Source organism: Eulemur rufifrons, chromosome 16, assembly GCF_041146395.1.
Source record: "Eulemur rufifrons isolate Redbay chromosome 16, OSU_ERuf_1, whole genome shotgun sequence".
Classification (NCBI taxonomy): domain Eukaryota; kingdom Metazoa; phylum Chordata; class Mammalia; order Primates; family Lemuridae; genus Eulemur; species Eulemur rufifrons.
Genome location: NC_090998.1, coordinates 26,541,659 through 26,566,550, shown reverse-complemented (window position 1 = coordinate 26,566,550; position 24,892 = coordinate 26,541,659). Strand labels below are relative to the sequence as shown.

The 24,892-nt window shown below is 33.1% G+C and overlaps 2 protein-coding genes across 2 annotated transcripts in view; one reads left to right on the top strand and one right to left on the bottom strand.

Annotated features, from left to right (window-relative positions):
• The window catches only part of ERGIC2 (ERGIC and golgi 2), a 34,250-nt gene extending 18,715 nt beyond the window's left edge, over positions 1–15,535 (top strand). Inside the window, 7 exon segments of the mRNA XM_069489757.1 lie at positions 264–359; positions 5,448–5,503; positions 6,383–6,481; positions 9,384–9,481; positions 12,057–12,219; positions 13,820–13,902; positions 14,075–15,535. Of these exon segments, the coding sequence (XP_069345858.1) occupies positions 264–359; positions 5,448–5,503; positions 6,383–6,481; positions 9,384–9,481; positions 12,057–12,219; positions 13,820–13,902; positions 14,075–14,137 (658 nt within the window). The 3' untranslated portion in view covers positions 14,138–15,535.
• A 5,608-nt stretch (positions 15,536–21,143) lies between these two features.
• Positions 21,144–24,892, bottom strand: part of FAR2 (fatty acyl-CoA reductase 2) — a 45,857-nt gene continuing 42,108 nt past the window's right edge. The window contains exons 10-11 of the mRNA XM_069490781.1: positions 22,312–22,439; positions 21,144–21,392 (exon numbers count right to left, since the gene is read on the bottom strand). Coding sequence (XP_069346882.1) covers positions 21,230–21,392; positions 22,312–22,439 — 291 coding nt within the window. The 3' untranslated portion in view covers positions 21,144–21,229. The remainder of the gene's footprint in view (positions 21,393–22,311; positions 22,440–24,892) is intronic.

Sequence of the window (24,892 nt, the reverse complement as noted above, 5' to 3'; positions counted from 1 at the left end):
CCTCTGGTTAGATTTGAAGAAACATGGAATTTTAGATTTATTTAAATATAATAGATGTGAAATAATTTTTCCCATTTTGTAGATGTGTAATTTCTATAAATATATGGACTTCAGGAAACTGCTATTCTATTTTTGGCATTTAAAACATTACCTAAAAGTTGATCTTTAATGATTTTTCCCCCATAATATGCAATTTTGTCACTACAAAGTGGTAACTGTATTGAATGTACTTTAAATAATTTTAATAAATCTTGTTTCAACAGGGAAGATGATCCATTAGAGTCTCCAGATGCATGTAGAATTCGTGGTCATTTATATGTCAATAAAGTAGCAGGGAATTTTCACATAACTGTGGGCAAGTATGTTCTTTTTATTTACTGAAAATACTTCAGACAGGGTTGAAGCTTGGTTAAAAGTAAATTCTTTGCTAACCAAATAATATATAGCTAATTATTAAAGGACTGCTTAAAATGTTGTATATCTGTATTTTTAATGTCATGAGACTGATGTTTGGAGCTTCATTGTCAGGATAGAGAAGACTATTCACTTAAAAACTACTTCAAAACAAAAGTAAAGCAGTCATGTCATATTTTATATACTAAAGTAAATGAACTGTAGTTAAATATTAATTAAAACATTCTACTTGCCAAATTTTGGTAGCTAGAAAGCTCTTACCTAGATATTTCATTAATTTGTTTATTTTGTTGATGTGGTATTAAGTTTTTGTGGGGTTTTTTTTTTTTTGTTTAATTGTTGTTTTATGTTTTTAAGTTTTTTTGTTTTGTTTAACCTTTTGGTAGTCATCAAAATGTAATAATCCCTGACTAATTCTAGACAAGTATTTTGATATAGTTAGAAATTAGCAGTGTCTGGAATAAAGTTAAATTAGGTAAAAGTTAAAAAAATTTCAGACTACTTACCTTCATGAGCAGCACCAGCACAGAAATTGTCATAAATTTCCAAATGAATAAATAGATCCTTCCTTCCCTCCCTCCTTCTTTTCCATATAGAGTTGCTGAGCTGAACAATTCTTCATTGTACAAGACATTTTTTGAGTACTTGCTATGTGCAAAGTACTATGCTAGACACTGAAAACAGTGAAAAAAAGAGAAAGGGTTTTTGCACTTAGGATGCTGACATTGTATAAGAGATTCCAAACTTTAAACAGTGAATACACTAATAATTATTTAATTATAGTTGTATTGAGGCAATAAAGAAGTATGGCTGATAAGAGACTATATAACAAGGTACTTGACTTACTCTATATGTCAGCAGAGGCTTTATTGAGGAAAACCTTTGAACATTAGTGGAGGATTAGAAATTTAATATTTAAAGGAGGGGAAGGGCATGCAACAGGAAAGAGCATGGCTTGAGTTTTTTTTAATAGAGGGAGAGAGATAGCATTAGATTTATAAAAAAGTGTTTCAATGTTCACATAATCAGATCAAACATTTATTTTTTTTTTTTCTTTGTTGTCCCACTATCCTTAAAATTCATGTTTTGTTGTATTGTTACTATTACTGATCTCCAGCCCAGCCTATTGCTGGGAACCTTGGAATTTCTTGTATCATAGAGGCAACAAATAACAATTGGCTCAAAGAAATTTATATTTTATTGCACCTTTGTATACAAACAATATTCTAGTCCAGGACTAACTCAGAGGGAAACTTTGACAAATATTATGTGAGCCTCTATATTATGGCGTTTTTTGTTTGCTTTTGGTCTTTTCTCAATTTCATTTCTCTCTCCAGGGGATCACTCATGGTATTAGTTAGAAAAGCCAAATGAAAAAGCATTTGGTTTGTACCTTATCTCAGAGATATCCTATAAACCCACCCCTAATTTTTGGTATTAGGTTTGTCAACTTCAATATTGATCTTTTTGAAGATCTCATATTACCTTTCAAACACAATGTCATTCTCAGCTGTGATATAAATGCGTAATAAAAAGAACGTACTTTATAATGCGTATTTCAATATGCTTGAGCATGAATACACTAGAAACCACAATGAAATAGGTAGATGCTTGCCACTTATTTGTAGAATCATTAGATATATAACAGCTGCAAATGCAGACTGAAACAGATGCATTGGCCACTCAAATCCCATGAGTGGCATTTCTGTTGATGAGATGGTATTCTGAAATAGTGTACTATTTATAATATCATAAACAAAACAGTATAACTTAGTTTCCTGGGAAATTTAGTGTATATTGAAACTACAGCAGTTTCTTTGTATAGCTAAATGGAGGTTCAGTTCTAGACTCACATCATTACAAAAAGGTTTTTCACATACATAAATATCTCTTAGAGCATTGGAAAGTCACACAAGACCTGGGGGAATCTTTTTTTGTGTGAGACTGTCACTTTCATTGCAGGATGTGTTACTTTCATTGCAGGATGTGTTGCTTTCCTGGCTGTTGTCCAGTACATGCCAATAGCAACCCCTTCCCAATAATTGTGACAACCCAAAATGCCTCCCTTCACCCCCTATCAATTTTCAGAACAACTTTTCCTCCACTGAAAATCACTCAGGCTAGATTTCTGTCTGATGAGATAGAACATACAATATCCCAGAAAATAAGTAGGTAAGTTCTGAATATCTGACATCCCTATGAAGAGTTTTAAAAAATGTCAGAGAACCACTATAGTCATCTGTATTAGGGTGATTTAATTTGATTTTTAGCTTTTAATTTTTTGAAGAAGATGCTTGTGATATTATTTCATAAGTGTTTTGAATATGTCTTTTAACCAAAAAAAGAGAAAGAAGGAAGTATATTTTCAAACAGTTCTCTGTACCTCTCAGAGTAAAAACCAGGGTGGTGAAAGAGACCATTGAACTAAGATATATAGGTGGAGCATCCCTAATTCAAAAATCTGAAATGTTCTGAAGTGCAAAACTTTTTGTGCACCTACACGATGTTCAAAGGAAATGCTCATTTTAGTCAACCTATAATACTGTAATTTGGTTGTTTAGAAAAATTCCTTTCTCCGAATTTGTTTGTTTGAAAACTATAGTAGCAACACCATTAGAGTGATGATATGAGTGAGGATAGTAGTAACTTGTAACAGTGAGCTTTCTTTTTAGTAGTGAGTTTGAGGTAATATACTTCACCGTGAACACAGGGCACTTTTACCAAACTCAACTGCCAGTCATTCTCATATATAAGGAGATGGATTGTTGTAAAAGATTTTAGTATACTTTGTATTGGATGTTAACACATTTTCCTAACCATTTTATTGCCTTTTAAAAAGTGCCTGGTGTTCTGCCAGATACCATTTAGAACAAATTAAACAAATGTTTAGACCTACTAGGACATATTGTAAAACTTGACAGTAACATTTAATTGGTTACAAGTAAAGAAAGAAGAATCTTTTATGGAGAATTTTTGTTTTCATATTTTCAGTTACTTGCTAGAATTGCTAACTGGGTAAAGCAGGGACCAGGGATAATTTAAGAAAATCTTCAAGGTGATATTTAGAATTTTTTTAAAACTAAGAACAGAGAAGGATAGTAGTTATCCTTAGAAATATAAAGGAATTAAAAACAGAAATTTGAGAAATTACAGTGTGCAGCAGAACGAAGGTTTATTGCAGGGATAGACAAACTACAGCCTCTGTACCAAATTCAGCCCACTACTACCTGTTTTAGTGTGGCCCATGAGCTAAGAATGGTTTTTACGTTTTTTAATTGTTTGAAAAGAAATCAGAAGGGGAATAATATATTACATGAAAAATATATGAAATTTAGATTTCTGTGTCCAAAAATAAATTTTATTACAGCATAGTCATGCTTATTTGTTTACTTATGGTTGACTTCACTACAATACCAGAGTTGAGTAACTCCAACAGAGATGGTATATGACTCTGTCATCACTTTGTGCTGCTACTTGGTATACTACAAGTTGCAGTGATGCAATTAGAACTTGACAGCATTCAAGTGCCATGTGTCTTGCTGCGTTGCAACGTTTTATTGTGTCAAAAAGTTAGTATCTATGAATAGTCTGCATGGAACAACCATAGGCAAGAATATTTTTAAAGAAATTGGGAGAACACAAATTCGGTACAACCTAAAGTAGAATCTGGTTAAGATATATTACAGCTGTGTTATAGCTGATGCTGGTGTGTGGAGCAGAAAGAGCTTTACTTGGATGCATTTTCAAACCTTGTGAAAATGTAAGGTGTTTAAAGCCTATGGTTATCCATCATATCATCAGTAGCACTTTGCAGAAAATATTTTAATTTATCTTGTAATTTGAACTGATAGTGGCAACAGTGAACTTTATTTGCTCTCAGGGACCTAAATATTGTCATTTTCATGGATTTTTGTCAGAAATAAAAGCTGAATATTTCAACTTGTCCTACTTCACAGCAATTTGATGGCTTAGCAGTAGTAAAGTTTTATTGCAATTTTTTTGAGCTCAGGGTCAAGATTGAAATTTTTCTGAATGAGAAAACTGTCATCAACTACAATTATCCAATGCTGAATAGCTTTGGAATTTAAGTTTTATGCAGATTCTAATTTTTTAATGAATTTAAGCTGAATTATGAGGCAAAACCAATACTTATATATGAAATTTGTATTGTGCTAAAGTTATTTCAGTGACAAGTAGTTTTCATGATTTTTGAATGGTTTTCTTTGCTTTTCATGCTTTGATAGCTTGTGTTGTTGAAAATTAAAACAAGAATCTCCATTCTTATACATAGATGTATTTTCTGACCTCAAACTGTAGTGCTGGAAGTGTTTTCACACCTTGATGCAAGTGAAAAAGAAATTTCCGTGTTTTAAAATCCATTTAACTGTGTAATTGAGGAAATTCTTCCTTAAATTGGAAATTGTTAATCTGCAGTGTAATGACATGTTTAGGCAAGCACATACCAAGAGAAGAACCTAATAGAGTTTTATAAAGGCCTTCCAAGCAATGAATATGCTTAACTCAAACATATGCTCGTAGATTACTATTTTCAAAAATGAAATATGTAAAAATTCATTACAGATCATTAGCAGGTAAACATTTATGATCAGTTTTGAAAATAGAGAACATTAACTCTAAACCCCAATTAAGTAAAATGTAATCTCCCTGCAAAACACTCATATTACAAAGAAAAGTACTCAATTATTGCTATTATATTTTGAATTTCATTAAGAAAAAGTTTGTGAAAATTTGTTTTCTCTTTTGTCTTGTAACTACATAATATACTTGGTTTGCATCTTAGCCCACAAAGCGTAAAATATTTATTATCTGGCTCTTTACAGAAAATATTTGCCAACACCCAGTTTGTTACATTACTAAGATAAGTAAATTTGTCTGCTTACTCATAGGCCAAATACATTTTTATGTTATTTTGTACTAAGAATAATTATATAACTTTGGAAAGATCCACTTTGTGATTTTAATTAGTTATATATTCAAATGTTATTACTTTAAAATTCTTTTCTTCCTTTTAGGGCAATTCCACATCCTCGAGGTCATGCACATTTGGCAGCACTTGTCAACCATGACTGTAAGCAGTTTCTGAAATTTTTTTTCAGTGAAGATGTCCTTGAAAAAAAGTGATTTTTTTTTTTTTTTTAAGTGCAGGTACAAGGTAGGCCTTTAAAAGTGAGCTGTTTTAAAAACAGGTACGCAAATAAAGGAGAAAATGAATTATTAAATTTATTGACTTTAATCCATTTTCTCTTAAAGCTACCTGTATTTCTATTTGGTCATAGCTCAGAATTGCTGAGGTTAGGGAGGAAAGCCTAGGCATACTTTCTATAACTTTATACACATTTCTGCTAATTTTTAGGGATAATGACAATGTATTTGCAGCTTATTTCAATTTATAAATCTAAATACTGATACATAGACTCATTCATAAAGGTATTCAAGTTAGTTCGGTGTAAAGATTGTCATAAGACTTAAGTTTTTGAAGTCTGCTTTAGAGGACAAAACAAGTAATAGATTCCATAAAAAGTCTGTTTGTTTATAGTTAGCAGTATTATGTATAAAAATATATCTGATCGGTTTTATTATTTGGTTACATGGAAATCATTCCATTTCCTACAACACAGTCCTATTACTGTATGAAGAAGATATGAACCAGGAAAAATGTATATTTTTGACTCTCAGGATTAGAGTAATATTATTTCCTAGAAGTTAATTTATGTGTAATTGTGAAATTTGAGATACAGTGTTCTATCAGAATTTACTTTTATATATTTAATTCCAATGTATTTATATATATATTTTCTCAAAATAATGTGGTTTCAAATACTATATTATACTTGCAGATTTTAAATATTTTCATTTGAGAATAGATAAGGATATAAACCAAGCTATAACATGTGGTTTTGAGGATTATAATTTCTCTACTTAGTAGTTTTTGTTTTTTTCCTCTTAGCTTACAATTTTTCTCACAGAATAGACCATTTGTCTTTTGGAGAGCTTGTTCCAGGAATTATTAATCCTTTAGATGGAACTGAAAAAATTGCTGTAGATCGTAAGTATTTAATAGTTACTATTGGAATTTACCTGTAGGAAATTATTCTTATAACCTTAATATTAATACATTTTTAATAATTTTCCTAAAACCCCCTTGTAAAGATAATCTTCAAGTGGTTGATGAGTGAGATGTACGTGAAGAGATTTTGTCCTAGTAGTGGATGAAATTTGAATATTAAAAAATGAGCCATAGAAGGAAATTCAAGTTAAAAGTAGGCAAAGGAGGAGGAGAATTTAAATACTCTAAATATATGAAAGTTTAATGCGTTAATAGGACATAATTGCACTTTTTCATATTCGTGAAAGAAAGAATAAGGACAAAAAAAGTTTCAACATTATAAGAAGAATTTTCTTCTTTGTATAGGTTCAAAGTTCTAAAATGGATTTTTACCATTTTAGAAACCTCTCTGGAGAATTTTATAGACACACTTTTTTGACCATTGTTGGTTATTATTGATTATGTTGGCACTTCAATCCTTACATGTAATTTGATTCCCTTTGTCCTTCATTTTTCTCCAAGTCTAATTATTCCACTCATGTGTATAGCATTGGTTATTGCCTCACTACTGTCAGTTTTATCTTTTTTTCCCCCATAAATGCTTAATACCTGGACACCTTTTTCTCCTAGCACTTTCTGTTTTCTCTCTGTTTATGACATGATAGTGTTTATTTGTAAGTCACGTCAAAACTAAGCACAGATTCAACAGTCCTGTGTTGTAAAGTTTCACCTTACATCAAAAATGTAACTCAAAGGATGAACCTGATGACCATCCTCAGTTGATAAGCCATCTATTGGTTGTGGACAAAGTTGACACCCTTTTGCCCTTACATCATCTGTGAGAATATTTAGGATATTAAGTTGACATTAATAATAGAAAAAACTGGTCAAAAGCTCATGTTTTTGAAAGTTACAGTAGTACATGTACTATGTGAAATGTGAAGTTGAAACAGGCTTTATTTTGTTAGAGGCTTGCTTAATGTTAGTGTTTGAAGAGACATTAACGTCCTTTACCTCCTATCAACAGTTTTATTCTTTCCTCTCCTATTCTGAATTGCTTTAGATAAGAGACAGAGAATTTAGGTTGGTAGAAATAAAAATTTATGCTGAGCAAAGGAGGCTAGACACACAAAAAAGTATGTACTGTACAGTTCCATTTATGTGAAATTCTAAAAGAAGCAGAACTATTCTATGAAAGTAGAAGGCAGATCAGTGTTTGGCATAGGACCAGAGGCAGAGGGGATTGACTACAAAGGGGTCTGCAGGTACTTTTTGAGGTTTCAGAAATGTTTTGTATTTTGATTTTTGTGATGATCTTATGGGTGGATATGTTTGTCAAAATGTATTGAACTATACATTTAAAGTTGGTGCATTTTATCATATGTACATTATACTTTAATAAAGTTGATTTTTTAAAAAGTATTCATTTTTCAGCAGATATTTATTGAGTCCCTTGTATTTGTCAGACACTATTTGAGACATCAGGGACCCAATGATAAACAATACAGACATGGTCCCTGCTCTTCGTAGAGTACACATTCCTATAGGAGATCAGATCTTCAACATCAGATAGGATAAGCATTAGCGCAGGTGGCTGTGAAGAAAATAAAAGGAGATTGCCTGCAGTAGGAGAAAGAGAGTAGAAGAGGCTATGGTATTTGAAAAAATACCTGAATGAAGTGCTTGTGAGCCCAGTAGTAATCTTTTTGAGAGCATTGCGGGCAGCTTTATTACTGAAACTGACTGAAAAAAACAACCTACATGTGCTGCCACAGTTGGGTAACCAAACCCCATATTACATCATCCTACTCTGCCAACTGGTCAAATAGCAGAGACAGGTCACTTTCCTAATGGTAGGGAGCTAGATGTGTATGTCTTAAAGGCCTGAGAGAGAGAGAATACCCAGACTATCTAACTGAGTGGCTTAGCCATACAAAACTGCTTTCCCAGGTGTGCCAGTTGAATTGCTCCTTCCGTCAGGGTGAGAGAAGTGCAGAGTCCAACAGGGTGCAAGCTTCTACTTCATTACCTGAGTTAGAAAATCTGGGAGGATATTTCCTCCTTAAATTTAAGACCATTGTCCCCTTGAGTAAAACTGCCTGGGTTCAAGTCCTCGCCTGCCACTTGAACTCAGTGACTTTGGCACTTTTCTTAACATCCCTGTGCTTTAGTTTCTTTATCTGTAAGAAAAGGATAATAAAAAGATCTACTTATCTGATTGAAACTATAGATAGATGTATGTAATTCCAATTTTTTTTAGAATATAAGCCTAGAGTATTAACATGTTTTATGTTATGTCAACTGTTTATAATTAATTAGTAATTGGTAATATACTGGTATTTAAAACTTGTATCAAACTTAGAGATGGTTAGTAACTTTATACAAATGATCCTTTTGATCACACAGTAACCCCAGGCCATCATTGAGTAGTTTCTTTAGTTGTCTTCCTGCTGTGTCATCAGTTCCTTTATTCAAAGGCTGACTAATTCAATTTTGGTTTATTAGTATATCTTAAGATAGTAGTAGAAGTGAAAATGTACCTTTTGGTGGTTATTCTATTGGAATTTTATTTCACTCTCATTAATTTCTGTGCTATAAAGTTGCTTTTTTCCAGGTTTGATAAAAGGATGATAATGATTATAAGGGATATGTAAGTCACTAGTTCATTTAACATCTAATATGTATTTGTACCCATTTTATGCTTACCGAGAACTTATTTTATGAAGTATGAGTATATTGCTTTCATCAGTTCTTCCTTTAAATTTTTGTTGTTGTTGTTAGACATTAAGTCATATGCAACATAAACTTTCAGGTTAAATGTATTTAATAGGAGAAGGATATATTTGGCAGTAGTTTTGTTTCTGTTGGATTGATGAAAAAACATGGTTTGCTTTTATTCTAGACAACCAGATGTTCCAATATTTTATTACAGTTGTGCCAACAAAATTACATACATATAAAATTTCAGCAGACACCCATCAGTTTTCTGTGACAGAAAGGGTAAGTTGATTCCAACTGGTAAAATGATTTGATGATTTTCTTTTTAAGCCTTTCAGAGTCCCCTGACTACAAAATAAAGTTGGAGTTTTAGTTGGTGCCTTCCCCCATTTTAAAATTTGTGGAAGTTTTGAAATGAATTACTATTTTATTTTAAGTCAGTAATATACCACAAATGGGTATTAGTATGTTCTAGAGCAAGAAAAGAAGTAGATTTTTAAGAAAATCTGAATTGTTTCTATTCCATTAAGACTTAAAATTTTTAATCTATGATGATATTCATTCTTAATTTCTTAATTTTGTAATATGCTTTCTCCTATATTGATATAAGCAGTTCTTAATCTGATAGCATATTCTCTGATTTCTGTGTTATTTATTTTTTGATGTGCTACCCTGAGGGGCATGCATGGTTATTGTAGATTAGATAGCAAATTTAGAGGGCTTGCCTTCCTAAATTAATGCTTTGTATTCATCTGGTTGAAAGGAAGGACATTCTGCTATCTCAGGGTGGTGTGGCCTCATATTAATAAATAACTATTAATGAGGAGCAGAGTTTTGGAACTGGGCCGTTTAATAGATTTCTCATCTACTTTGGGATCATGTTTTCTTATTTTTGCATTTAAGAATGGCAAATATTCAAACACTTGTATCCTGAAGAATTCCAAGGCAAAATTTAAGTGCTTTTTAAAATTTGCTTCTCTCCATGTGGAGTTAGTTTTCTTTTGATAGTCTTATAACTTATGATGATCACACCCTCAATAATTGTATAAGTTTTCTTGTTCTTAGAAGACTCGATATTGAAGTTTTTAGGGGTGAAGTGTTGTATGTCTGTAAGTTTTCAATTGGCTTAGGGGTGAAAACCAAGTTTATATAATTGTGTATATATGTATACGTATGTGTGTGTTTACACACACAGAAACTAGGTAAAGTTTATACAAGTATAAATTATGCTTTTTAACATTTCTGTAGTGGTGGGGAGATACCATTTCTCACCTGTAAGATTGGCAAACACCTGGAAGACAGTATACACAGTTGATAAGGCTTTGGGGAGAACAAACACACTTGCTAGGGGAATCCAAAGTGGTATTCCCCCTTTGTGGAGGGGAGTTTGGCAGTATCTGCAGAATGACATGTGTATTTACCCTTTAACCTAGTAATCTCACTTCAGTAAATCTATTCCAGAGATACAGTGGGAAAAATACAAAAATGATGGGTATATGAGGCTATTCATTGTGTTGTTATCTATAATGGTAGAAGACTAGAAACAACCCAAGTGGTACATCTACACAATGGAGGAGCATGTAGCTGTTAAAACAAAAAAGAAGAATGAGGAATATCTCTATACTGATATGAAATTATCTCCAGGATATCTTTTTTAAATAACAAAATTAAATAGAAAAAAATAGTGGAATCCTAGAACATTTAACCTTTGGGGAATGTGTTTATGCTGATAGGGTGACTCAAATAGTTGTTTCACTTAAAAAAGAAATAGAATTTCTAGAGTTGGTAAAGTCGAGATGAGAGCAGGGAAGGAGAGGCAGTCGTTAGTCCTGGAACCCAAAGTGAATTATCACTAGTCTTTTGTTACATGGATGCCCTGATCCCTAAAACAGCTTCTACCCTTACAGGTAGTAACAATATATTGCTAACTTCAGCATGATATTGAGCATTTCACAGCTTTCAGATAAAATCACTTTACTGGAAACTTGATCAATGGGTTATAAGGCTCTATTATGCTAATAATAGGGAAAGGGTTTTGTAATGCCCCACATAAAACTATTTTAATTTCCCTTTGTAGTAGTTAACTTCATTGTTTTTATTCCTAAAGCTTATAGTTTAGTTATAGGTGGGTAAAAATAGGTAGAGCCTGGCACAAAAGTCATAGCAAAGTACTCTAAAAGCATAGTTGCTGGAAGTGTAATAGAAATTTATTAAAAGGTTTACAAACTTGATTTTGAAGTATAAACAGGATGGAATGAAATAGAATATTTTTTTGCTCAGTGTGTACACTGTGATAAATTTATAATTTTAGTTACACTCCTTTATAAAACATCCTTTTAAAACTGAGCCAGTAGCTCAAATATTGGTATCTTTCAAATCAATGCATTTTGTTTTCTTCCTATATTGTATCTCCTATAGTTTAAAATGAACAACAGAAAGAGAAAGTGTTTTTAAATCTGATCACTTAAGTGGCAAGAAATAAATACAATTATTTTGTGAATTCCTGGCACAGAAACATTCAAAAAGTATGTCAAAGTATAAACTTAGTTTTTATTGATTTGATCAATGAAGAGCATGACATACAATTTGTAAGGTCTTGAGTTCAGTAAAAAACTTGTATGTAAGGTAACCTTTATGAGAAAATAGGAAAGAATGATTCTACTTTTTTTTGAGAGTTTCAAAAGCTAACCACACAAAGAATACAGAATAATTTATCTCTGAAGAGCTTAGTCTAGTAGGAGGTTTTATGAGATTTGATGTCCCTTTTTTGCAGTAGGACTGAATATTGGGTGTATGAAAGTAACCTGAGACAGGAATTCTGTTTCTCTCTCCCTCCTATCTCTCTCCTTCCTTTTAGGAACGTATCATTAACCATGCTGCAGGCAGCCATGGAGTCTCTGGCATATTTATGAAATACGATCTCAGTTCTCTTATGGTGACAGTTACTGAGGAGCATATGCCATTCTGGCAGTTTTTTGTAAGACTCTGTGGTATTGTCGGAGGAATCTTTTCAACAACAGGTTAGCATTCATTTCTTTTTGGTCTAATTCCTGAGTGTTACTTATACTTAAGGTGCTTCTGTTTCAAAGGGGTAAGAAATATACACATTTTTGTGTTTTAATATTTAAGGAACTTTTTCTTTGTCATTTAATTCTAAAGCTCCAAAATTATATTGCGTAACCATTAAACGTAAGTAATTTCATTGCATTCGGTGATATAAGGGAGATTATATGGTGAGCTAGAAAGATCCTGGATGTTGACATTAGAACTAGAATTGAATCCAATTTCTTCTGGTTACTTGGTGATAGTTTTGGATAGGTCACTTACATTTTCTGAAATTTTCTACACATTAAAAATGGGAATAATAGCTAATTTACAAGTATAACAGTAATGAGAAAATGCCTAGAAATAGTGACATTTGAATGCAAATTTTCCCTTTCTTTTAAGGTATTTTTAACTGCACTGTATGTAAAATCATATCTTATAGTACTTTGAACTATGCAATACATGAAACTAGATTTTTAATCACTAATGTTTTTATGAGTTTTGACCTGAGATTCTGGAATTCTCTCAAGTTATTTACAGAATTGCATCATGAAAATTGGGACTTCAGTACAAAAGACAAAGAAAGGAAACTGTCCTTCTTCATCTTTAGTCCCTATTCAGTATTAGATTGAGCTAGGTAATTAATATACTTAAAGTCATATTTTTTAAATGACTGAATAGCTTTCCTTATGAAATTCTTTGTTATTATGTCATTTAAATTTATTTAAATTTGTGGTGTTGATATCATTTATTTTTTCAAAATTGTGTGGTTGTGTGAAAACCTTAAAAAAAATTGTGTCCAGGTCATGAATTATGTGGCCTTGTGATTTTGAAAAGAAATCCATTTGTTGTTAGCAAAGATGTGGAAACAACCCAAATGCCCATTAATACATGATTGGATTAGTAAGCTGTGGTATATGTATACCATGGAATATTACTCAGCTATAAGGAATGATGAAGATACGACATCTCTATGGTTCTCCTGGAGAGAGTTGGAACCCATTATATTAAGTGAAGTATCCCAAGAATGGAAAAACAAGCATCACATGTACTCACCAGAAAATTGGTTTCCCTGATCATCACCTAAATACAAGTCTGGGAACGACACCAATTGGATATCAGACTGAGGTGGGGGGTGGGGGAGGGGATGGAGGTATGCCTACACAATGAGTGCATTGCGCACCGTTTGGGGAGTGGTAACACTTGAAGGTGCTGACTCGGGAAGGGGGGGGGTGGGGAAGGGAGGGATATATACCTACATGATGGGTGCAATGCGCACGACCTGGGGAACAGACACGCCTGGAGCTCTGACTTGGGGGGGAAGGCGATACAGGAGCAACATATGTAACCTGCAATTCTGTATCCCCCATAACAAGATGAAATAAAAAAAAAAAAAGAAATCCATTTGTTTTCAAATTTAACTATATTGATTATTTTTAATAGTGGAAGTTAATAATACAAACTGCTTTGTTTCCTTCTTTAATCTATTCCATTATAATTAGTTGAGTTTTTTACTCTTACATAGCAATTTAGGAAATAATTTAATTAAAAGCATAAACTTATTGTTTGTTACAGGCATGTTACATGGAATTGGAAAATTTATAGTCGAAATAATTTGCTGTCGTTTCAGACTTGGATCCTATAAACCTGTCAATTCTGTAAGTGGTCTGGTCTTACCTGGTGGTGATCTCTAAATCACAGTATCATTGTTAAGTCTAAAGAGTAGCTTTTGCTATCTAGAAAGAATTGCCCAAAATAAAGCTTTGTGTTAGAGGAAATAGTATAAGGAATAAAACTAATGCTTTGTTTTTTTCCCCCTTTTCTCCCTAGGTCCCCTTTGAGGATGGCCACACAGACAACCACTTACCTCTTTTAGAAAATAATACACATTAGCACCTCCCGAGTGAAGGAGAAAAACTTTTTGCCTGAGATATAAAACCTTTTTTAATAGTAAAATATCGTGCAATATATTCAAAGAAAAGAAATATGATTGAGAAGCAGGAAACACACTTATTTTAAAAAAGAAAAGGAAAAATAACCCCAAACTGAAATTCTATGTGTGTTGTGTCTGTTACAAATGCCCTAGAAGAAATTATGCAGCTCATCAGTGAATAAGCCCAACTGGAGTATTGCTTTGAAGATGACTCCTTCTGATACTTTCACAGCAAATGGGCAGTGTGGAAATCAGACCTTGCTTCTTGGTGACAAAAAGCCTGAAGGAAAGAAGTGAAACCAAATCTAAAGAAAAGGGCATTGATAAGTGCAAATGTTTGCGTCCTTTTGTTTTTAAAGATATGATGTCAGAATAAAATATGGAAAACATATGGAAAACTAGTCTAGACTTTAAAAAATTGTGACCAGGTCACATTGTTAATAAAGAAAAACAGGGACTAGTCCCTATGTTATAGCCATATTAATGTTAAGCCATATTGACAAGACCACTTATCCAGTAATTTGGTCTTATGAAGGTAACTGCTTTTCTTTGAACTCTGGCTGTTGACTTTTCTAACTGTTTAAGATTAGAGTCGTAGAAGACTGAGGTAAATTCTCACAGGGGCAGGTACGTAGGTGTTATCATATGTAACAGAGATATCATTCACAGATTGTATAGTGGAGACTTATACAGGGAAAAGAAAGCACATTTTTTTTAAAAAGATGCCAAGTTTTCTAATCTGATCATTATATTATTGGTATACTTTGAGGGATATGAAGTGGGCAATGAAAAGATCCACTAATGATGATGAAAATGATCAGTTTGTGAAATATTAAGAAGAAAAATAGAATAGTTTATACATGTGGTAAGTGGGGAACAGGGTAATTTTAAATAAAACAGAAGTGTGAAGAAATTTGAAGCACAACAAGATAATGTCAGATCTCAGAGGTGCCATATTAAACAATGTCCGTTAAACTGTAAAACTGGATTATGAAAGAAGTATTTGCATTCAGGGTGTCCTGAATGTGATTGGTTTTGTGTTAGATTATGTTGTTCTTTCTTACTATTTATGGGTTGGTTTTAAATTTCCAGAATATAAAAGATTAAAAATAATGAGAGGGAGCTACCAGGTGCCATTAAAATCTATATTTGGAATATGTGTGCCAACATCAGTTTTCCTTTTTTAATGCTTAATAACAGTAGAAGAAGTATCAACCAATGCCCACATTTTAAAACATTTAGGGAAATGGGGAAACAAAATTCCAGGTTAAATAACAAGATCAAACGACTAGATTTTAGTCTTGAGCAAGTAACAAGACTAAAACACTAGATTTAAAGTGGTGGTTTTAGAAAATGGATGTCACAAATTACAGTTTTTCAAATGGCTATTTTTTTTAAAAGATAAAATGCTTTCCTAAAACCAGGATAGACAATATAACAGAGAGGAGAAATAGTGACAGAGTTACTTTGTGGTAAAGTTTATGTCGAATGATACTTTGCAAAAAATAACAGAAGCATCTTTGTTTAAAATATACAGTAGCATTAAGAGCCATGAAGTTTACTGATTAATGTAAATGATATAACATGCTTTGAAAGATTTTTGAATCCAGAAAATTCCAAATAGTGAATGAGCCTTCTGGCTTTTGATTTCTTCAGATATTATTTCCAGCAAAGTTAGACTAGGAACTAACAGAACATTTCACAATAGGAATTTTAGCTGGAGAGAATTAGAATTTTTAGGTATTTTAGACTAAATGTTGGTCCACTAAGTATGCTTGTTTGTGAGAAAATTCAATTGAGTTTTAGGGTGTTTTTAGAAATAGGAAAAACAATATTATTGATTTAAAATTCCTTTCAGTTAGGGTTATAACAGTTAAGTATCTTTTAAAAGAATTCTAAAAATTATTTTGATACTTACACATGATTTTTAATTATGTCCATGTTTTCCAAATACCATATTAAAATTTTAAAGAAATTAATCTGTCCCATTAAAACTGACTATAAAAAGAATTTCTTTAAAGCAAAATCCTGCTTTGCCATTGATTTCCATTTTAAAGGTTAAGAAAGGCTTCCGTCTGAAATTCTTCAACTAGGGTCAGATTTTTGGCAATAAAAGTTACTATGATTCAGACTGGATGAGGAAGTATACTTGCAAAATAGGATTTGTTAGGAGCTTGTGGCCTCACCAACTGTTTCTTTTCCATTGCAGAGAGCACTTGACTGACTTACCTATTACGCAGCTTTCCTATGCCTGAGGTATCTCCAGCCAATTCTCCTTTTCATTTTATTAGGGTATTCATAATACCTATATGTATATATTCTAGACTATATATTTAAAAGTCTGAGACCTCAAATTGTATGAAATGGACTTTTTTAAAAACTATGTTTACATACACTGGCCTACAAAGAAGATTAAACATTTAGGTGAATAATTCACTGCTGTAGTATTTGTACACTTCAGACTACCTCTTAGGAAAAGCTTAACACAGTAGTAACAAAATTACTTGATTGATATGATTAATATCACTTTTTTCATATATTTTATTATAGCATAGAAATTTTATAATTTACTAATGCAAACAAAATTTGCAATCTTTAATAGTCTTAATTTTGGAATTTATAAAGGAATGACTAAGAGCTCCTAATTTTTTAAGTGTAAGTAGAGATATGCTGTGCATTCTATCTTTTTATGTCTTGGATTAGTAATCAGGTACCAAAGAGTGAATTAATATGCAATTCCTGCTTTAAAATTCAGAGTTTATGCTTGAGTTCAAGAGGCATATTGTTGATTGTTTAAAAATTACTTAAATCTAGCCTTAGCACCTTTAAAATCTCAGCATGCCTTTTAATCTAGTACTTCTCCTTCTATTTTGAGCTCTACAAACCTTCAGCAAGCCAAAGTTGGGTTACCCTTTTTCAACACTATCAAAATAGAATGGTTGCCATTTGTTTACTACCTTATGATACAATGCCTAGATAAATGCTTGGGTGTCCCCTTATTATGATGATACAATCAAAGCATAGTTCTTCCCCCTTTCCGAAATATTTCTTTAGTGATGAAATTGCTTTGCATTTAAGAGTAGAAAACCTGGTGGGGTGTGGTGGCTCACACCTGTAATCCTAGCACTTTGGGAGGCCGACACAGGAGGATAGCTTGAGACCAGGAGTTTGAGGACCAGCCTGGGTAACATAGTGAGACCTCATCTCTACCAAAAAAGATTTAAAAAATTAGCTGGGCATGATGGCATGTGCCTGTAGTCCTGTTTACTAGGGAGGCTAAGGTGGGAAGATGACTTGAGTCTAAGAGTTCAAGGCTGCAGTAAGCTATGATTGGGCCACTGCACTCCAGCCTGGGTGACAAAGCGACAACCTCACCTCTAAATAAATAGATATATAGATAGGAGAACAAACCGCTCTGGAGTTTTTGGTTTTCTTTTTAGTTTTTAAATTTTATTTTAAGGAGAGAAAAGAACATAAGACATTCATTTAATGTCTCAACCACAAACATTTGCACTGTAAACAAAATGACAAATTATAAAACAATTTTCTTGTCCTTTTAATCCTGGGAGAAAATTAAGATTATGTACCCTCAAATAAGCCTCAGTTTCCTATATTTAAACTTTATTTTTCCTCAAAAGAAAACTACTGCAATCCTTAAATATCACTTGGTTACATTTGCTTTTCCTCCAGAGAAGCTAAATTGCTATATGAGATTGGAGTTGTTTTATATTTTTCATATTAAAGATGAAAGTGATAAAAATTGAACAATGGACTCAAAAAGTAGGTCTATATACCTCTAAACAAATTTGAATACAAACAAGATTATAATCAGTGAAACACTTAAATTATTTTGGCAACTTCAAATAATATTGGCTGTTTAACAAAAGGAATTAGGGTAACTCTTGTAAATATAACTCATTTATGCCTTTCAAATGGAATTTAAAACTACTCAGGGTGAGAAGGCATGGAGAAAAGTACACATTAATGAAAGCTATGTACTAAAGCAGACCTTCAGCAACAGCTTATATAACTATGTAATAGATGTTTAGAAATTCTTTGTATTCTGTTTTCAAGCAGTTGTGCAAATCAATTTGGTGACTTTTTACACTTAAATTCTTCAAGGTATTTTTCTAGAATTGACCCAAGTTGCCCTCACCCATCTCCTCACCCATTTACAGTTCCAGGTTGGGATTAGTATTTCAAATAAAGTAGGGACAAATCTTAACTGTATATCAGAAGAGATGTTTCTGGCTAAACTCAGTTTCAGTTAAGATTCTTTTGCCACAGTAGTATCTTTACTTCCCAGGGCACCACTGTCTCACAAACCAATTACATCTTAAAACCAGCAATTGCTAGGCTTACTTTGTTAATTTAAAAAAAAAAAAAAAACTTAAAAAGTAGGCAGCATTTTTCCATACCTCTATGTGGGCATATGGTACAACAGTTACTTCTTACTATAGGCAGTTGCTTATGTTCCCAGAATTATTAGAATAGCAGTTCCAGAAAACTAGCCATGTGGAAATGTACATGTTATTCCTGTGAACTTTGAAAATCTTTGATATTTTTGGAAACTTTAGGCTGTCTTTAATTTTTATGTTCATTGTGAGACAATACACTATTTGGGTATTATGAGATCAGTCTACCTGGAGATACTAGTTATTTAAATGAGGTGTTAAATGGAGGTAATGTCAGATAAGTATAAAATTGTGAAAGGTGTTTTTCTGAGTTGTGTGCCTATTTGCCTCAACTTTTTCTAGTATTAATTGCCTCAGGTAGTGACTCTTCAGCTCTGTAATACCTGATACTATTTAAGGTATCTTGTGAGTGCAGAATATAAGGATTACTAAAACTTCTTTTTAAACATAGGTGCCTTTTCTTTGTACTTTCCATCCTATTCCTTCTCAAAGTGGAAGCTTCTTTCCCATTTCTTTGTATATATTAGACATTCAAATAATTGTTAATTGGTCTTGATGTGAAAGTTATATGCTAGGGATTTTCTGTCATACAGATACTACTTTTACTGCTTAATCATCACAAGAGAACTTTGTGTCATTTCTCTGATGCCACAGGTAGAAGAATACTCAGGTAAATGTAACCCTATTAATGGTATCAGAAAAAGTGAAGTATTATGTACCTATATGTTAATTTATATTCATCTAATAGTTACTCCTGTGATTTAATTTGGTTGAAAGAGTTCTTTGGAAGATTATTTCCTTCTTCAGGAGGATGGGCAAGATTTAATGCACTATTCAGCAGTTAGAGACACAACACTAGAAGAGAGGGGGAAAATTTAATTCAAATTTTTATTTAATCAAAAGTCAAAATGTGAGTACTTGATAGTAGCTATTAGTGAAACATACAATCAAAAGTTAGTGAATTCTTAGAGCTATCATGATGTTTAATCCAATCCCATTGAACTATATCTTGATTTCATGTTTATCATATTAGTTTATATCTTAATTGATGTAACTCAAAAGTATCATGTAGACATCTCAAACAAAAGATCACCAGGTGCTTTGCTTGAGAGCCGGGGTGTGTGCCATGGAAAGTAGCTCCCAGAATTTAGATGAGATTGGGAAAAACACTGCCCAGAAGAGTTCCCCTTACGGAGCTTGGGATAATCTAATACAGAGCTAGATACTGCCCTGGGGCCCTTTATACCTAAACTACCTGAATGTGTCTTTCTGAATATTACCAATTATTCCAGAAAGTGAGCATAAATATAACTGCCATTCTTTGTTAACATTTTATGCATGTGTAATTTTCAAGTAGTTGTGTGATGGATTATTTTTTTTAGTTGCTTAGATCCCAGATACTACATTTGAATAATATTCCATGTTTTTAAGAGGAAGAAATGCTGCAATCCAACAGCACTCATCTCAAATGTGAGGAAAGTTGGGATAAAACTTAGTATAGGAATTTGAGAATATATATAGTTTTTACTAGTTTGTATTATACATAAAATATTTTTAAGCAAAAAAAGACATCTCTAAACTTAATAAAATCTTTATTTTTCTGCTGTACATCGTACAGTTATGCAATTGGAATGATCAAGATACTAATAAATCCTCTGGTGATCATAGAAGAGTAATTTTCTCCACTTTATACAGGAAGACTAAAACTAGAATTTAAAATTTTATTTGAAATTTTGCTTTCCTCAATGGCAAAGATCAAGTGACTAGGTTTTTACATAATTCTAGTCTTGGACATCCCCCTGCCCGCCCCCCCACCCCATTAGCCACTTTAATTGAGGCCTGAGTGAAAAATAGCTTAAATAATAAGGAGTTTGAAAACTTTAATGGACAGGAAGGAAACTCTTGAGCAAAGGTTATCAGGAAAATGGGGGATTAAAAAGACTTGGAAATAGTAATTGTCAAATTCAAATTATGAGAGTCCTCAATGCAAACATGCTTAATTCCTCATTCAGTACATACTTTACTTATACTTCCTGTTCCTTTTTAGAGTTAAGAAAAATGTTAAAACTGTGAACCCACTTTACTGATTCCCCCACCCCTCAACAAGGACTCCAAGATATAACATGGGAAGGCGGGAGAGACATTTTCCTTTTCAGAGGAATTATTTCTCTCACAGCATTTGTGAGGATATTGAGGCCATTCTTACACTGATCTTGAGTTTAAATCTTTCTACTGGGTATCCCAGAATGGTTCCAAGGTCAGTACTGTCTTTCTTTAGCTTATTTCTGCTTCTACCTACCATGTGTTCTTCCGTGTTTATTGAGTCTAAATCCGCTCAAGGAGAAAAATATAGAACAGTGGGAGTATTTTCACGTTTAATATGCAAGGGCATAGAATTTTAGGAAACAATTTGGAAATATTTTTTCATAAAATATTTGTGGTTATAGGCTAGTTTGTGACTTTTCTTCTGTCACTGAAATAAAAAGAATATATAGTTAAGGAATAGGGATGAATGTATAACAGCACATGTGACATTGACAGCTTGGGCATGTTGTTACTTCCTAATCTTGAGAACCACAGTTTGCCGTTTTAGAGGTATCTGAGAGGTTCCAGATAAAAGGTGTTTGCCGAATGTTCTTAGACCTTGAGTGTGCTGGATGCCTTAAAGTAGGAAAGCAATTTGTAACAGAAGCTCACGATGAAGAACCAGACATTCCGGGCCATCTGAGATCTTGCGATGAGAAGGCGCCAGGCAATAAGGAAGAGTGCAGTGTTAAAGAGGTAGTGAATATTTCGGAGCCTGGGGAACAGACATACATAACCAAAGTTAAAACTACCAGATATCCAGCTACATTATCTGAAGATAAATGTGTCTTTTCCTGGCTGTGACCAGCAAATATTTATGAAGTACTCACAAGGTATGTGGCATGACTTGATGGCCTTAGGTTTTTGTATCTTTCATTTCCATAATGTTCTTGTTGAATAGTCAGATTTCCACCATATTTCCCTAGTTTCTCTTGTATACCTCTGTCTACTTGAAGCTATTTACAAGCATGACTCACTTAATCTTTCTTAAATATACTTTGATCATATTACCACTTCATAAATTTTCACTGGGTATTGTTCACTAGAGGGTAAATTCTAAAGTTCTAAGCCTGCTATTCAAGGTTCTTCCTGTTTGCAATCTGTGTTTCCATCCTTATCTGTGCACTACAAACCCTCTGCTTCTACCAGGATTATACCAGAGTGCTAACAATTCTTTGTCCTGTAGGGATTATGATTGAAAGAAATGTAAGAAATTTGAAGGAACTGGAGTGTAAAGTGTTTTTCCCACGTTAAATGGCATGATCAGGTCTCGTGTCTGTTGGATATTCCTAACATTACATTGTGATAGGGTGTTGTAGAAGAAACAGAAACCGGGTTCAAATCTGGCTCCTGTCCTTACTGTGTGTTACCATGGACCAGTTACTTGGGGTGGTTGAGCCTAAATACCTGCTTGTTAAAATAGGGATAACAAGAATACTACGTGCCTTTTAGGAGTGTGGTGAAGTCTAAATGAGACGGTGTATTACAAGGCAGTACAGAGCACAAGACTGGTAATGCAGTGAATGCTGAAGAAATGTTAATTCCTCCCCTTCCCTGCTCAAATTTTATGTCTGGTATAAAATCAGATACATGGTAGGTGCTCAATAAATATTAACTGGCTGATGATACTTAACCTTTTTAAGTGTTTCCTTGCTTCTGGGATCCCAGCCATATCTTCTTTCAATAAGTACTTTTTTATTCCCAAAACATAATTTTCAGTGTATTCTAACCAGTTCAGCTGGCGCACATCAAAGTTGAATACCTGAAAGGCAGCGGAGGTTGTTGATTACCAAAATTGTGCTGTGGAAAATTGATGAGGTTTCTTTTACATAAATGAGTGACATTCCCTTTGGTAGACATAGGTTGGACCTCTCCAAAGGAGAGAGTATTTGAGATGTTATTTCAAAGGTACTGATAGTATGGATTACCATTTACATAAGAGTATTTAAACATGGGCCAAGCAAAACAATTGACATTTAGGAAGTTTTGTGAGGAAAATTTAAAGGAACTGGTATTACTTAGTGTAGTGAAAGCTTATGGTTGGCTTGGTATACTTTTTCAAGTAAATGAGGAGTAATTATTTTTAAAAGTGATGAAATAATACATTAGTGACCAAAACCTAAATTATGCATCTGTTCCTTTTTCCTTAAATTTTGGTGTTGTGCCCTTGGCCTGGCATCCTTTCCGATAGCATTACCCAATCATTATGCAGATTAGAGTAAGCTTTGGGAAGCAAAGCCTTAAGGAATAGGTTAGCAGAACTTGTATTTAAAAAAAAGAGTGGTGGTGAAAGAAAAGAGAAGTGATCTAAGAGGAGGGAGTAGAAGGGAAGAGAGGGAGAAGGGACAGACTGATTAATTTATTTGGGAAGAGAAAGTTTGCCACAGAGAAGATAGAGATTGAGAGTGACAATAAGCAAAGAGGATTAAAAATTTTTTTTTGCATCATTAAAAATATCTTTTTGGTTTGTTTCTGAAAAGCTAGAGTAAAGGTTTTAATTGCTTTCAATAGATTTTATTTCTTCTGTGCTTTCCTTGAAAATGATGCTATGCTGAGACAGGCTCATGCGGGGCCCAGCTTTATACGGATTACAAATAGAGACAGAATGAGTTGAGAAGAGAAACCTTATAGGTCATCCTTGAGCTGTCCTAGGCTAAAAAGAGCTAAATTGGGGAAAGAGAAGAAGGAAATGAGCTTCAAATGTAACAGAAAAATAATTTTGATTGACTATAAAGAACTTGGGGCAATAAAAATTGTTAGAAAGAGTATCAGGAAGATTGTGGTATCATCTCTGGAAGTATATTAAGTGTTAGGTACTTCTTGGAAGGTTTGGGTTTGGCCCTGTTGAAATATCAGATAAAAGATTGCATCACTGGGTGGATTTGGTTTTATAGGTTTTCATTTGGTGTATTTGGAGAGACTGCCCTGAAAAATGAACTTGTGCTAGCATAAAAAAGTTTCCAATATTTCATAGATCTTAGCAAGTGGAGAGTGTATTTATGGTCCCTCAGTCCTCCCCATTGAGCACTTTTCTCTCTCCTTGGATATACCACACCCTCGGATCACTTTTTGCCTATTTAAAAGCTATTATCAGTAAAGAGTTTCTCTCATGTACAATGAGGAGAATTGCCTGATGAGTCTTAACTGACTAAACTTCCAGTGAGTCCTCACTGTAAAGGATTTTAATAGCAAAAAAGTCTACATTCAAAACAATGATGTTCTTAGAATAATAGCAGGCACAAAGTGGACATTCAATAAATACTTGCTGAATACATTAATGAATTACAGAATTTCAGCCACATTAATTTTAATATTAATTTTAGAAGCTAAAATGTTTCTTTTTTGATAAACAGCAATTTCTTGCATTATTTGATCTTTATATTAGTTTGCAGACAGCTACTCTTTGATGGAGGCTTAGATTGTACCAAATAAAAGGCATAAATTGTCAGAACCAAAAAGCCAATTACCACTAAAAGTCAAGTTTATTGACCTTAAAATGGCTATACTATTTTCTGAGAATCTCTTGGGGTCCATTCATAACTTGCATCTTTCCTCCAGAGTCTATAATTAGCTTTGTTTCCCTTTATCTAGGAAATATTAAGCTTCTAAAGCATGTAATTGAATTTGACATCTTTAAGAGTTAGTAGTTCTCTAAGGCTACTTAATTCTGCCTCCTTTCTATGCAAGTAAAATTTTTATATATTAATCACAGAAAACCATCTTAGACCTGGGAGGAAAGTAGCTAAATATTAATGTCCCCATTTAACATTCTGACTATTCAGTAAACATTTATGTAATAATGAGCTCTTTGCTGAGTAATTATCCATATTGCTTTTGGTTTATCCTCTCAAGATTCATGGAGAAACATAACAAGAAATAGCTTTTTAAAAGTTATTAATGCATTGGCTGTAGAGATGTTATCCATTGTGTCACTTGCTTATAAACATTTCTTTTTGAGTTAAATGGTAAGAAAAGCTTTGCTTCTCTTGGAACACTGGTATATTTTTTCCTTTTGGACAATGAGTTCCATGAAACTATATTTTTCTTTTCCCTTTGCCAGCAGAAAGCTCAAGAGCAAATTCCCTAACTACAGCAACTTAGTAGGATCTTTGAGATTACATATGAACATTCTGGTTTTTTACTCCAAGCTGTGACTTCATATTCTGATTCATATTTTCCCTGGTTTTGTGTTTTATTCTTTTATTGTATGTATTT